This window comes from Panthera onca, chromosome A1 (assembly GCF_046562875.1).
Source record: "Panthera onca isolate mPanOnc1 chromosome A1, mPanOnc1 haplotype 2, whole genome shotgun sequence".
Classification (NCBI taxonomy): Eukaryota; Metazoa; Chordata; class Mammalia; order Carnivora; family Felidae; genus Panthera; species Panthera onca.
In genome coordinates, this window is record NC_138339.1 from 105,808,491 (window position 1) to 105,821,576 (window position 13,086).

The window sequence follows — 13,086 nt, forward strand, 5'->3', positions numbered from 1 at the left end:
GCCCTTGGACCACCTGCCTTACCCCACTCCACCCTAACTCATATATAAACCAAAGCTGGCTTCCAAAAAATCATTTGATTGGTCTTATTACTCCCTTCTCAGCCTCCAAATCATTACCTTGGATACTTAAGTGCATGATCATCATCTCACCAGCCTCACCATACAACTGACATGCTGTCTTCTAACTAAATCCCTGGGCAAAGCCAGTAATTTACATGTTCATACAGTTGTTTAGGATATTATTAATAAATGATCACTAAGAGCAAGTTCCATGAGTAAAAGAGAGATCATATCTTAATAGAAGGGTTAATGAACCATACACCATAAAGCTTTCCTGTTAGTACATTATAAGAAATGCTCTATGAAATTAAAAGTGATAACTGTGCTACACATCTACCTACTCATGAATGAAAGGGCCTGTCATGACTACCAACAAAACATGCTAGTAGCATAATCCATCAGGGAAGGGACCACTAGGCTTCTAATTATTCCTGGCTATGTCATAGCCATTCTGCATAAACCAGCTCCTCATGCTCAGTAATAACAAATGCTGCTACGGAATACATACTATGTGCAAGGCATCATGCTGGCTACTTCATATAAAGTATAATTCTTAATTCTCCTAACAACCCTCTGGAATAAATGTTGCCATGTCCATTTGACCGATGAGGAAACAGTCTCAGTATTAAAAACCTTTCCAAAGTCACACAATGTGTAAGTGGCTCAGTGTCATCAGTCCGTACCTTCAGGCACTACTGACTCTGACCCAGGGCAGAGAAAAACTGGCTGCTAGCCCTGAAGGGATGAAGGAGAGGAGCACATGCCCTTTCCTGACAACACTCAGAACACGAGAATGTGATTATAAATGACATGAGGTTTCTTTCGTATAAAAAGTACAAGCATCTCTTTTAAGATACACATGTGTGTGCATGCATGCGCACGCACACACACACACACATACCCACTCAGTTTTCTTCAATGCCAGGCCACCCTATTATGGATCCTTCTCATTGTGAGAAGGCTCTTTCTACACTGTATCATGTTTGCACCCCGCACTATAGTTCTTCCACAACCTTCCTCCAAGGGACAAAGTGAGAAACAATGGGACTAATACACTGTATCCACTAAATCTAATACACAGCTTTGTCACTGACTGTAATACATAGTTAATACATAGGTTTGTCACCAACTGTAAAAGAGTGGCAAAATATAAATATGACCTTTCCCTAGAATACCTCAGACCAGAGGTGGAAAAGGCAAAATCCTTAGTTCTCTGATGCTGATCAGCCCTTCTCTAGGAAGATACAGGCAAACAAGCTAGATTCTCATAATGTGTATTAGCTCACCAACACCACACTTCCCACCGACAGGAAATCTCATACAATCTCAGGGCAATTTCCCCTTGTATTCACCTTGGGTAAATATTTCTCTGTAATTTACTGTGGAAATGAGCTATTCCAAGGCCCTCTTCTCAGTCACCATTCCCATTAATAAAGTTTTTCCTTCAAGAAAATAGTAGGCTTAAGGCAACATCACAGTGAAAAGGAGCATTAATATTCACACTATGGTATTCTCTTGAAGAGAGCTCAATTCTTTTTCTACAGTATTTGCCATGTGTTTACCTGGGGCACTTGAACTACCAGGAAGGAGCCCCCTGTTCCATGTACACATCATTTATTAAGATGCCTTCTTCTAGGTTATCAGCTCCAATCCTGGAACATTTAAGCAGGCTACACAAGCAGTTCCCAACAGGTGGGCTTCGTGCTTCCTGCCCTCCCCAAACACAAATCTCACCATACCACTATCTCGATTCAAATCCTTCAACGGCTTTCAGCACCAGCTGCTGCATCACTCTCAAGGGTCATCTGATGTTATGCTCCCCCCTCCTCCATGCCAAACAACCCGCAGACCCACCATACTCTCTCCCACTTTAGGGCCTCCAGCTACCTGCATGGCTCTTACCCATGTTATCTCCCAGCTATCTCCCCGCTCATCCATTATGTCTCAGCTCAACATCACCTCCTCAGTGAGGCAGTTCTTACTTCCCAGACTAAGAGAGCTCCATGATATAGATACACTCCCTCACAGCCTGCTCCTCTGTTCCATTTACTTCCTTTGAAACCAACTAATTAATAATCGTGTGTTGTGTGACCATCTCCCTCAACTACACTAGAAGCTTTGTAGGATCCAAACTATCTTTGTCTCATCCACTTTCATGTCCTTAATGCTGAGGCCAATACGTCACTAGAGTCTCATGCAATATATATTGGTTGACTGATTTTCTCAACTCTCTTATCGAAATAATGAGTCAAAAAAGGAGATAAAATAATAAATGCACCAAGATTTATGCACTGCTTTTGTTCAAATTATGTAGCTGCTGTGATTAATAAAATACAAACTCAGGGCGCCTGGGTGGCTCAGTCGGTTGAGCGTTCAACTTCGGCTTAGGTCATGATCTCACGGTTTGTGAGTTCAAGCCCCGCGTCGGGCTCTGTGCTGACAACTCAGAGCCTGGAGCCTGCTTCCGATTCTGTGTCTCCCTCTCTCTCTACCCCTCCCATGCTCATGCTTTCTCTCTCTCTCTCTCTCTCTCTAATAAATAAGCGTTAAAAAAATAATAAAATAAAATTCAAACTCAATGAAAAGCTTTACTGAATTCATAGTTGTTTTTCGCTATTTATTTTCTTAAACAATGAACAGCAGAAATTCATGCACTGCATCACTACTGTGTGCAGGAATCCCACAAACACATCCCAGGTATTATTAAGAGCAGTACTCAAACACCATTCAATAGAACAGTTCAAAGACATCCCATGACTGTGCCTATTGTCACGCAGGAAACTGTTCCCCAACGTACGTCAATAAAACAAATCTTTTAGTATAGGAGAGTATAAATGAGCCACTTTATATATGGAGTTGAAAATCCTTTTAACCACTAAGCTTTTTCTCTTTCAGCCATTCTAAGAATCCTTCAAAGTTTCAAGTTCTAATAGACACAGTGAAAAGCGGACTTAATACACAAGTCCCTTTAAAGGTATTTTGAGTGGATCCTCAGTGATTTAGCTTTGTTCAAAATTTACCTGGATCAAAAAAAATTTTTTTTTTACCTGGATCCATGAGGTATTTTTGATAAGAGATCTAGAGGTCTGGGCATAATTCACAACATACACAACAAATGAAAACACACAGTCACCGTTCAATCAAACGCATAACTATTTTCAAAGATGTCCTTTTTTCCTCATTCATTCAATATATACTCACTGAGTCCGTACTAATATACTAGAGGTACTGTGCTAGGCATATAGGACAAAATCCCTGCCCCCGAGGAGGTCAGTGATAGACAGCAAACGGTACCTGAGTACTTCATTAGTGTCATCACACGGTACTTTGGGAAAAGACAGGACAAAGTTGCCTACAAGTAAATCTCAGAAATGTGGTCACAGGAACAGTCCCCCAATCTAGATAGATGCCTGTAGATCGACAGAGCCACCAACCCTCAACACCCGCAGACTCCAAATGCACAGGCTTAGGGAAGCAGCGGAGGAAGTCAGATGCAGTTTATTAACTGCATGATATGCACCATCTCTAACTCCCAGGTGTTTAAACACAGAAGAATGCAAACACTGCCTTCTTATTGTTTTTAAGCAACAGAAGTGTAAAGGGCTGATTTAAGTCTCTGATACCTAGTAAGTTCACACAAATATTGATAGTAAGATAAAATACATAATAGGTCAAACACTATTGATATACTCAAATCAGCTTCAACAAGGTTGCCAAAAACAAGTTAGCACTGCAATTATACACCACATATTTGAATTTTGCTGTTTTTTTTATTTTAATGTTTATTTTTGAGAGAGAGAGATCAAGCATGAGCAGTGGAGGGGCAGAAAGAGAAGACACAGAATTTGAAGCAGGCTCCAGGCTCTAAGCTGTCAGCACAGAGCCTGTGGCGGGGCTGGAACCCACAAACCATGAGATCATGACCTGAGCAGAAGTCAGGTGCTTAACCGACTGAGCCACCCAGGCGTCTAGAATTTTGGTGCTTTTTAAAAAGTGATGCAGAAAAAAATAAAAATAAATAAATAAATAAATAAATAAAAAGTGATGCAGTAAGTTATTATGAGAAGAAAAAAAAAAAAAAAACACTTTGGAAAACAATGACTCTCCCAAGCTAGACACAACAATTTAAAGATCTAAATGAACCTCTTTCCATTTTATGCATTGCACTTAAGCCTTTTAATGCATTATAGTCAGCACCTTGCCATAGTAGGACATTACTCTAACAGTGCCTTGCCATAATACGACCTGATTCAAATGAAATGTTTCCCAGCTTATGCTAATAAAATGAAAATAACCTGAGGAGACACAGCCTCAGGTTCTCTCAGAGTAGCAGGTTAATTACGCATAAAAATAACAAGCCAGCCCAAGTTCGTACTTCCATGTCACAAGATTTTCATCACCAATGAACTTGAAAAATTAATATTTACTTAGCACTTCATGCTATATATTAGTGTGCTAGGATTACATAAAATCGCAGGTATAAAATGCCTAACAACTCTATTGTTGTGATTCTCATTTAAAGGTGAAAAAACTGGGGCTACGATTAATTGAACGGTCCACAATCCCACAGCCAGTTAATGCGGCAGAGCTGGGAAGCAAACCCATGTCTTCCCACTAAACTTAGTGTTTGCAACCCAGTGTTCCTGACTGAACCCTCTGGAATGGTGCTTGTAGTTGTGTGCATTTTCTGAGGAGCCGGTGGAGAGCTGACATTAGATTCTCAAAGAAGCCTACCATCCCACAAAAGGTTAAAAATCACTGCACCATACCGTCACCCAGGTAAAACCAGAAAATGCACACTGGACTTTAACGCCTTTCACCAAGACTACCACTTCTCGGCTCCTGAGGAGGAAAAAAAAAAAAACTCCACAGTTAACAGTTTCACTTTAAAATTCTCACAGCCAAGTCAAGATTTCCACTCCTAGATAACTTCCAGCAACCTCTGCCACAGAGTCAGTTACACAATAAATTGCAATACTGTATCAGTTTACATCCAATTCTGAGATTTCACAAATACTGACCAATGTTATTTAGTCATTCCACTTTCCAAAATGTGTTTCAATCAACCAGTCCTCACTGCATTGCCTGAGAAATAAGCTATCATTATATCTCTTCCCAGGAAGTAAAACACTGTCACCATGAGGCCAGGCAATAAATCAGCTACAGAATTGGGATCAAAAGTGAGAAGCTCCTTGCTTGCCCCACCCATATGCAAGACTGTGTCATTTACCCCAGAGCAACCTCTCCTAGCTACAGAGAAAACACTGGGCATCTTCTCAACCAATGACAACACTAAATTAGAATCTACTAGTAAATCAGTGAATTAGGGCATACCCCCAGCTGCCCAATGACAAGTGCGCTCATCTTGAAAGTTGAGGCAGATGTCACAGGATAAACACCTGGCACATGCCTGACATCTTAAAAATGAGATGCAACCACTGAGGGACTCTGACAGTTCTGTGGCAGGTATGGCACTCAGCTTAACTCCTGGCATTCCGTCCCTAGGATCAATCTGAACATATGATCCATCCTAAATTCCTGATCAGCAAAAAAGAGTATTTCTGTGGAAATGAACTTTAACTTGAAGTTACCTGGTTCAAACCCCTCATTCTACAGATAAAACCAAACCTCAGAGGAATGAAACCACTTGCCTAAGGCTCATAACTCAGACCTCAGAAAGCAAGTCTCCAAACACCTGTCCAGGATCCTTGCAATTCTCCAGGGCACTGGAAAATCGATCATGGTTACTGCCAGAAGCTTGGCCATCGACCAAACAGCACTGCTCCATCTCTGCCTCGCCAGGACATCACTCCCCTCACCCTGTGCCAGATCCACTCTTTGCCTCCAGAATGAGGTCCCTGGGGGCCACTGGCAGGACACTGACCTCAACGTGCACATTCTGAGGGATAAAGACAATTACCTACTAAAGCTAACCCCATCCAGGAGGAGAAAAAATAGGACTCTGGCACTGAGGAATTAACTTCACAAGGACTCTATGTTAGGACGATGTTTTATTTATAGCCCTGCCTGAACAAAATGACTTAGCCACAACTCTCCAAAGCAAACAATCTAAAAGATAATGAAGAACCTTATGCTTCTCTAACTGTGCTCCAAAGCCCTCCCCCAACACACCCCCTGCCAAAAAAAAAAAAAAAAAAAAAAAAAAAAGCCAAGGAAAGCTATCTAGAGGACACCAAAGTCATACGCTCAATGTGTCAGGACGCAACCCACAAGTTTTGGATGAACGTTCTTCCAGGAGACCAGGATGGAAACAGTCTCCCGGAAGAAAATCGGGGGTTCTCTATCCAGTCTGGCAACCAGCGCGCATCTGGACACCCAGGAACAAGTCCGAATGAGAGATGCAGGCGTGCACGACAGTGGCGCCGACCGAGAGCTCGGAGTCCCGCTCTCTCAGAGGACCGACGCTGCGGGGACCAGCCAAAACCACCCGCAGGTGATCCCGGGGAGCCGGCGTCACTGACACGCCCCTGTGAAACTCCACGGGTACCGCTCCCACTCTTCCGCCAGGAAAGACACACCGTCTCTTCCCCTCACACCCATCCCCTCACCACACTCCCTCTCCGCCCGAGAGCTTCGGCGGGAAGCAACGCCCACTTCGGAAAAGATCTTAGTTGTGGGGACCAGCCGGGCGTCCAGATCACTCATTCACAGAGCCACCGTAGCAGACACAAACATTAAGGAGTTTGCTGTTTTGACATAAAAAGCACACGATCAGGCCTCACATGAAGGCACACACACGGAGGTAACAGCCATGAGAAGTCAATGACTTACAGGGAGGCTCCTAACTGCCATCACCCCGGGCTCGGGGCAGAGCACCTGGGGTCCCTCCCCCTCTCCACGCCCCGGGGCGCCCAGCCGTGGGCCGCGCGCGGAGTGGAGAGCTGAGGTCTCCCGACAGCAGGGACCCGGAGGGGGGCGAGCGGGGGAAGGCGGGGCCCACCTCCTCGTCCTGCTCCTCCTGGGACGCGCTGCTGCCCCGCGGCGCGGGCGGCGCGGTTCCTCCGCGGAGCTGCGGCGGCGGCGCACAGACTCCAAGCTCAAGCACCACGCGCGCGGGAGCCCACGCGGCGGGCGGCGGGGCGCCTAGGGCGCCGCCCGGCGGCGGTGGCTGCGGCTGCTCTCGAGAGAAGCCGCCGGGCTCCCCTTCCTCCGACAGAGTTTCTGAGCCCGAGGAGGACTCGGCCGAGGAAGCGCCAGGCGAGGATGCGGCGGCCACCGCAGGGGCAGGAGCCCGGGCGCCGTGGCCGCTACAGCCACGGGGCACCGGCTCCGGCGCCTCCGAAACTTTCTCCCCCATTTCCCTCTCGGGCCCAAAGTGCAGCCCGAGGGGCAGCGGGGACGCGGCGGGCACTCAGCGTCTCCAGGGAAAGCTGCGGGCTGCGCGGCTCCGACTCGCTCTCGCTGCCGCTCCCGGGCTGCGGGGAGCCCCGCCGGCGACTACATGGCCGCGGCACGGCCGCGGGAGCCCGCCGCCAAGTTACCAGCCGCCCAGATTTGGCTGCCGACCAGGGCTCCCGCGCTCGGGGACAGGCCAGCTCGAGCCGGCGCTCTACGCTCCACAATCCTAGCGAGCTGCGCCCGCGCCGCCGGGACTGCGGCTTCGCCAGCAAAACCTGCCTCCGGGCAGGAGCGGGCCGGCGGAGGAGACGGGCAGCCAGGGGAGCCAATGGCAGGGCAGGCGCGCCGGTGGGCGGAGGCTGCGGCGCCCCCGGCCGCACGGGCGTCAGGTAGGGGAGGCGGGGCGAGGCGCGGGCTACGGGATCCGGCGGAGCGCTGGGGCCCCCGGGACTGGGGAGAGGCGGTGGCGGAGGGGGCACCTGGAGCCTGGAATCGGAGCCAAAGGCTTGGACTCCGAACTTAGCGGAGGAGTGGCTGGCCGGCCTTGGAACGCCAGGGAGAGATGGCTGAGGGGGCGGTGAGACCTTGGAGAAGAACTGGACTTTGTTTCGAAAAATTAGAATTGAGGAAACTGACCAGAAGTAGAAATTTAAAAGGAAACACAGTCACGCACACACACGCACCCACTAGACTGCTGGAGGAGAACGAGGGAAACTCCGTGGTATAGTGAGTGGATGGATCTAAACAGACCTGATTTCCAATCACGGTGTCTCCGTTTAAACTCGTTTGGCCTCAGTTTCATCAGCTGGAAATAGAGACATTACATTAATACCTGTCTTGTCAGGCTATAGGCAGAATTAGAGCAAATATTTATGTGTATGTATATAAGCTTCAGCAGAGTGCCTGGCTTGGACACATGGTTAGTTTTCCAAAAACTACTTATTTTTGTCTATTAACTTGAAGTTTAAGTCATGCCCCTGTATTTAATTGGGAACGAGAATGTGCCTAGTACTGTGCCCAATCCTACACAAAGTCGAACTAGAAAGGGCTCTGTGGCGCTAACTATTGCCTGCCTCTCCACACCCGCTAAACAGCATGAAGAGTTTACAATTTGCAGTTGACTGTCTGCTAGCCCTGGATTCTAAACCAGCAGGATGCAAAAACAAGTGCTTCGCTTTCCTTACCTCTAAGAACTAGAAGAAAGAACTTGCACCAAAGGCACAAGAATTGCCTTAAGGCCCTCCCTGGTCCTGGAGAATGCATCCTGCAGGGTGATTGGGTGACTTAAATTTCTTGGAAGCGAGCATTTGGTGCAGCAGTGGTAGATAAATGACTCCTCAACGGGCCTTCAGCTCCAGCCCTATTCTGAGCTCTGGCGCTTCAACCTGAGCTATAAATTCAACCTGATTAAATTCCACAGACAGTGATTGGGATGTGTGCCAGGTGCTTGCAGGGGGCACAAGGTGAGTAAGACAGGTTCCCTGCCCTTCAGGAGCTTATGGTCAAGCAAGAGATTGATGCTGCAGGGCACCTGGGTGGCTCAGTCGGTTGAGCGTACGACTTCGGCTCAGGTCATGATCTCACAGTCTGTGAGTTCGAGCCCAGCATAGGGATCTGTGCTGACAGCTCAGAGCCTGGAGCCTGCTTTGGATTCTGTGTCTCCCTCTCTCTCTGCCCCTCTCCCACTCATGCTCTGTCTCTGTCAAAAATAAATAAAACGTTAAAAAAATTTTTTTAAAAAGAGATTGATGCAGCATAATATACCTCCATTATTAATTTTGTAAAGCTATAGTCGTGCTATGAGAACAATGTGCCATGGCAGGAGAGAGGAGTTACAGGAAAACAGTGAACAAATCCTCAAGAATCTCAGATTTCTCTTTATCAGAACAGTTTTGCCCAATATCCTTAAGAACTGAAGGACTCCAGTTGATAGCCCCTTCAGCTAATGAGCCCTTTTATGCTATCACGGTATTTACAAGTGATACATCACACAAAGCACTTCATTATATTGGACAGCAAGCTTTGTCCTGATCAGTTTCCTCCCAAGATGAAGGGGAAAGAAATATAGCATAACCCTATTGCCATGGACAGCCATACTGCAAAGCGGGACTCTGGCTGTCAGGCTTGCATTGTGACACTTGAGGATTATCTGCGGGGATGTGAGTACCTGCTGAGGCAAAAGGGCAATTCTAGTGACTTGGCTAAGTTGTGACAGCAAGGCTGAAGAGAGAGCACAGTGGGGTGGTCAGGATCCAGCCCTGGGCCTCCCAATTGCTTTTCTAGTCGGGAGTATTGGTCTTTATCCGAGGCCGTATGTGGTTGATTCACCACAGCCAAAGTGAAATGAGGACTTAAGCAAACCATTCACATGAAAGAGAAGGAGGGGGTGCCTCTCAGTGCATCGAGAAAGAAGAGGCAATGACATGATCTGAATTCCTAACAGGAGAAATGATAGCTATTATTGCTTGAACCCTAAACGCTGTCTATGGATGGTCTCATTTAACCTTGGCAGCAACCTAAGATGATAGACTGTATTGGCCCTACTTTATCGATAAAGAAATTGAGGATCTGCAAGGTCAAATAACTTGCCAAATGTCCCACAGCAAGTGAGTGACAGAACTGGGGTTTGAACCCAGCGGTCTGCTTCTGGGGAACTCTTACACATTCCAGTAAAATGCAATTCAGAACAGACCACTTTTTTCAAGTACATATTTATATGCTACATTACAAAAATCCATAGAGCCGGAATGTTGTTGTCTTGATTCAATATGTAAAAGAATATGAAAGGATATGTGGAGAACAGATTGTTTTTCCCCCGCAAACATTTATAAAGCACTTACGATGTGTTTCAAGCACTTTACAAATGTTAATGTTCTTAATCCTCACATCAACCCTATGAGGTAGCCACTATTATTATTCTCATAATACATGTGTGAAATGTATGGAAACTATAGCCCAGAAAAGTTAAGTAATTTGCCCAAAATCACACAGCTTGCAAGTGATGGAGCCAGGATCCAAACTTGAGCAGTTTGACCCCACCGTTTGTGCTTTTAGCCTCTATAGATCAAAATCAAGTGGTAGATCAGTATCTAACTTTTTAGACCTTAACCCTGCATATCTGTTTTGTAACTTGTGACACATATCAATACAAATACAAATAAAATTCCACAAAATAATATCTACACTAAGTTCCTATAAGCAATGAAGTCTGGAATTTTGTTATATTATTGAAAATAAAAATGCTACTTGTGATCAACTAAATGTATTTCACACTCCATTCTGTCACATGCAGTCGAAATCAGTGTACCTAGTCATCTCCACAGCTGCCCCACAAGGAAACTATGACTGTGGTTCAGGCTGAGAGTTTCCAGAAAAGAAATGGGCAAACTCAAAGGATGATTCTATAAATGGAAGGTGATCAGAAAGTCAGGCTAATTCCCCTGAAATATCACAATTAGACCTAGAGACAAATGCTGAGGTATGGCCAAACCACTGGAACAAAATCAGTTTTGATTTTCCAGAATCCTGTGGTTCACCTTTCTTATCTGATAAATTATAATCATCATCCTCAGTGGCAAAGAAAGTACCCCACCAGAAGCACATCTCATAAGTGCTCCTAATGTTAGGTATAAAAGTATGTTTTTTTTTTCTGTCCTGTCACTGTAGGCAAGAGCCAGAAAAATAAAAATGACTTAGTCATAACTCTTAGGGAGCCAATAGCGTAGCTTCCTAGGACAGAACCAGACCAGCCTATAGATTAGAAAGGACAAGGTCATCAGTGTCCATACATTGTGCTGGACATGATCCCAAGTGCTTGGTTCAAGGACAGGCACTTGAATAAGTGTCCATTGTGTTCAGTGATTAAAACTTGCCTCAGTTTTCTGAGGTAACAGGAGGCGTTGCCTCTGGGAGTCTCTGTTGTCTCTGCCAGTCTCTGCTCTGTGGGTGAGGCTATGTGAATATCAAGCTCTGTCTCTCTGAGATGGAGAATGTTGGAGGAAAAGTCATCACACCCATAGTCCAGTCCCATTGTTTTGACCTTCCTCCTAAGGATTAGGGTTAGGATTTAATAAAATTGAAATCAACTCTCCTTTGTCTTACCTACGTGAAATTAGAGCATCACCAACTTCAAATAAACATTTTTGCAAAACGACAAGTAAATATGTTCCTGTTCACGACACTAAAAACTCCTAAATATCATACTATCTTTGGATTTTGAAGATGATGGTATTATATTTTTGGTAGGTTTTTAAATTATCACTATTAGTGATGGATGTGCCTGATCCTTGACCGATGAAATGCAATTTTAAGACAAAATAAACACCAGTGAAAAGGTGGTACTGAAGTGGCCTAGGCTGGGGGGTTCTAATTTATACCAGAAGGTGTAGCATAATACAGACCATGGCCGTTTCTGACCACTCAGCTGGGAGGAAAAGCTCCACAGTTTCTAAGGCTGTTATTTGTGTCTGAAGCTCTAGGAAAGGAAGGGCTACAGTACAAGGTTCCAGAAGATAAGTAGGAAAATGTTTAAATGATGGCTGTAAAGTGTAAGTGCAGAAGAGTAATAACCCGAATTGCAGCTGTTGGAGTTTCTGACCTAGAGGTTGAGAAGAATGGGAAACTAAGCTATGTTAGCAAGTTAAAATAAGCCTACAATGGACCAAAAGGGGAGGATGCTGCTGATCTGATCTCTTAGACCAAGGTTTCTCAGTGCATTGTATGTAGAACATTTGCATCACATCACCAGGAGGCAAGCAAGGGAACAAAGGATGCTGGTTCCCTGGCCCCAAGATCTGGGAATGCTGGACATGATCTGGGAATCAGCATTTTTTCAGCTCCATTCCAAGAAAGTATCAAGTATACTAAAACTTAAGGATTACTGAAGATGTTCCTAACTTGGAGATCAAAGGGCCATTTTATGCTGCAAACATGCATGGTTCTGTAGAAGGTGACTAGAACAAGCCTGACTGATGGCAGTGTGCGTCTCTTTGGACCACTTTGTTCCTCTTCTCTTAGAATACAACTACCTTGGGAGAGACCAAGATAGTTCAGCAGCTGGGCAGGAATATGCATGTTCCAGAAACAGCTGGAAAACCTGAGCTAATATACAAAAAGAACGGAGGATGATGTTCCCTTGAGGATTCTGTTAAACAGAATTCAAAATGGTGACCTATTTCCCACAGAAGACTCCATTCTTTTGCATCTGTCTTTCCAAGATGGACAAGATGGATACTCACATCTGGGATTTTTTTGTTATGCTTTCAGCATGAAATGTTCTTTTATTATCACTCTTCATTTTTCAAAAAGATTTATTCAGTACTCTTTGCCTGTTTAGGAAACAGAAAACACACAAACACATTTACTCATTTTTATTCATTATAGTGGTTTGCTGTCAGAGTCAAATGGTTCTGTTTTCCATTTTCAATTCTTACAGCAATTTCCTTGACTCTGTCTACATTGCATGGCACGTAGTTCCTTCCACCACCAACCCCAACTAATTAGAAAATAAAAATGATGCTGAATATTAACCTAGGAAGTAGCAACTCCTTCCACAGCCCTGAGCCAGTTTGCAACCTTAGGGTTAACTTTGAAGGCTTTTTGTACTTGAGGAAATAGTATGTTCTAGTCCTTCTCCCCTCAAAGTGTGGTTTGCCAATAAGATGACCT

At 45.1% G+C, this 13,086-nt stretch overlaps 1 protein-coding gene across 6 annotated transcripts in view; it reads right to left on the bottom strand.

Moving 5' to 3' along the window:
• The window catches only part of MAST4 (microtubule associated serine/threonine kinase family member 4), a 564,301-nt gene extending 556,614 nt beyond the window's left edge, over nucleotides 1-7,687 (bottom strand). For all 6 annotated transcript variants that reach the window (XM_078449281.2, XM_078449273.2, XM_078449270.2 and 3 more), the window contains exon 1: nucleotides 7,022-7,687. In XM_078449281.2, the coding sequence (XP_078305407.2) occupies nucleotides 7,022-7,378 (357 nt within the window). In that variant the 5' untranslated portion in view covers nucleotides 7,379-7,687. The remainder of the gene's footprint in view (nucleotides 1-7,021) is intronic.
• Nucleotides 7,688-13,086: the final 5,399 nt, after the last annotated feature.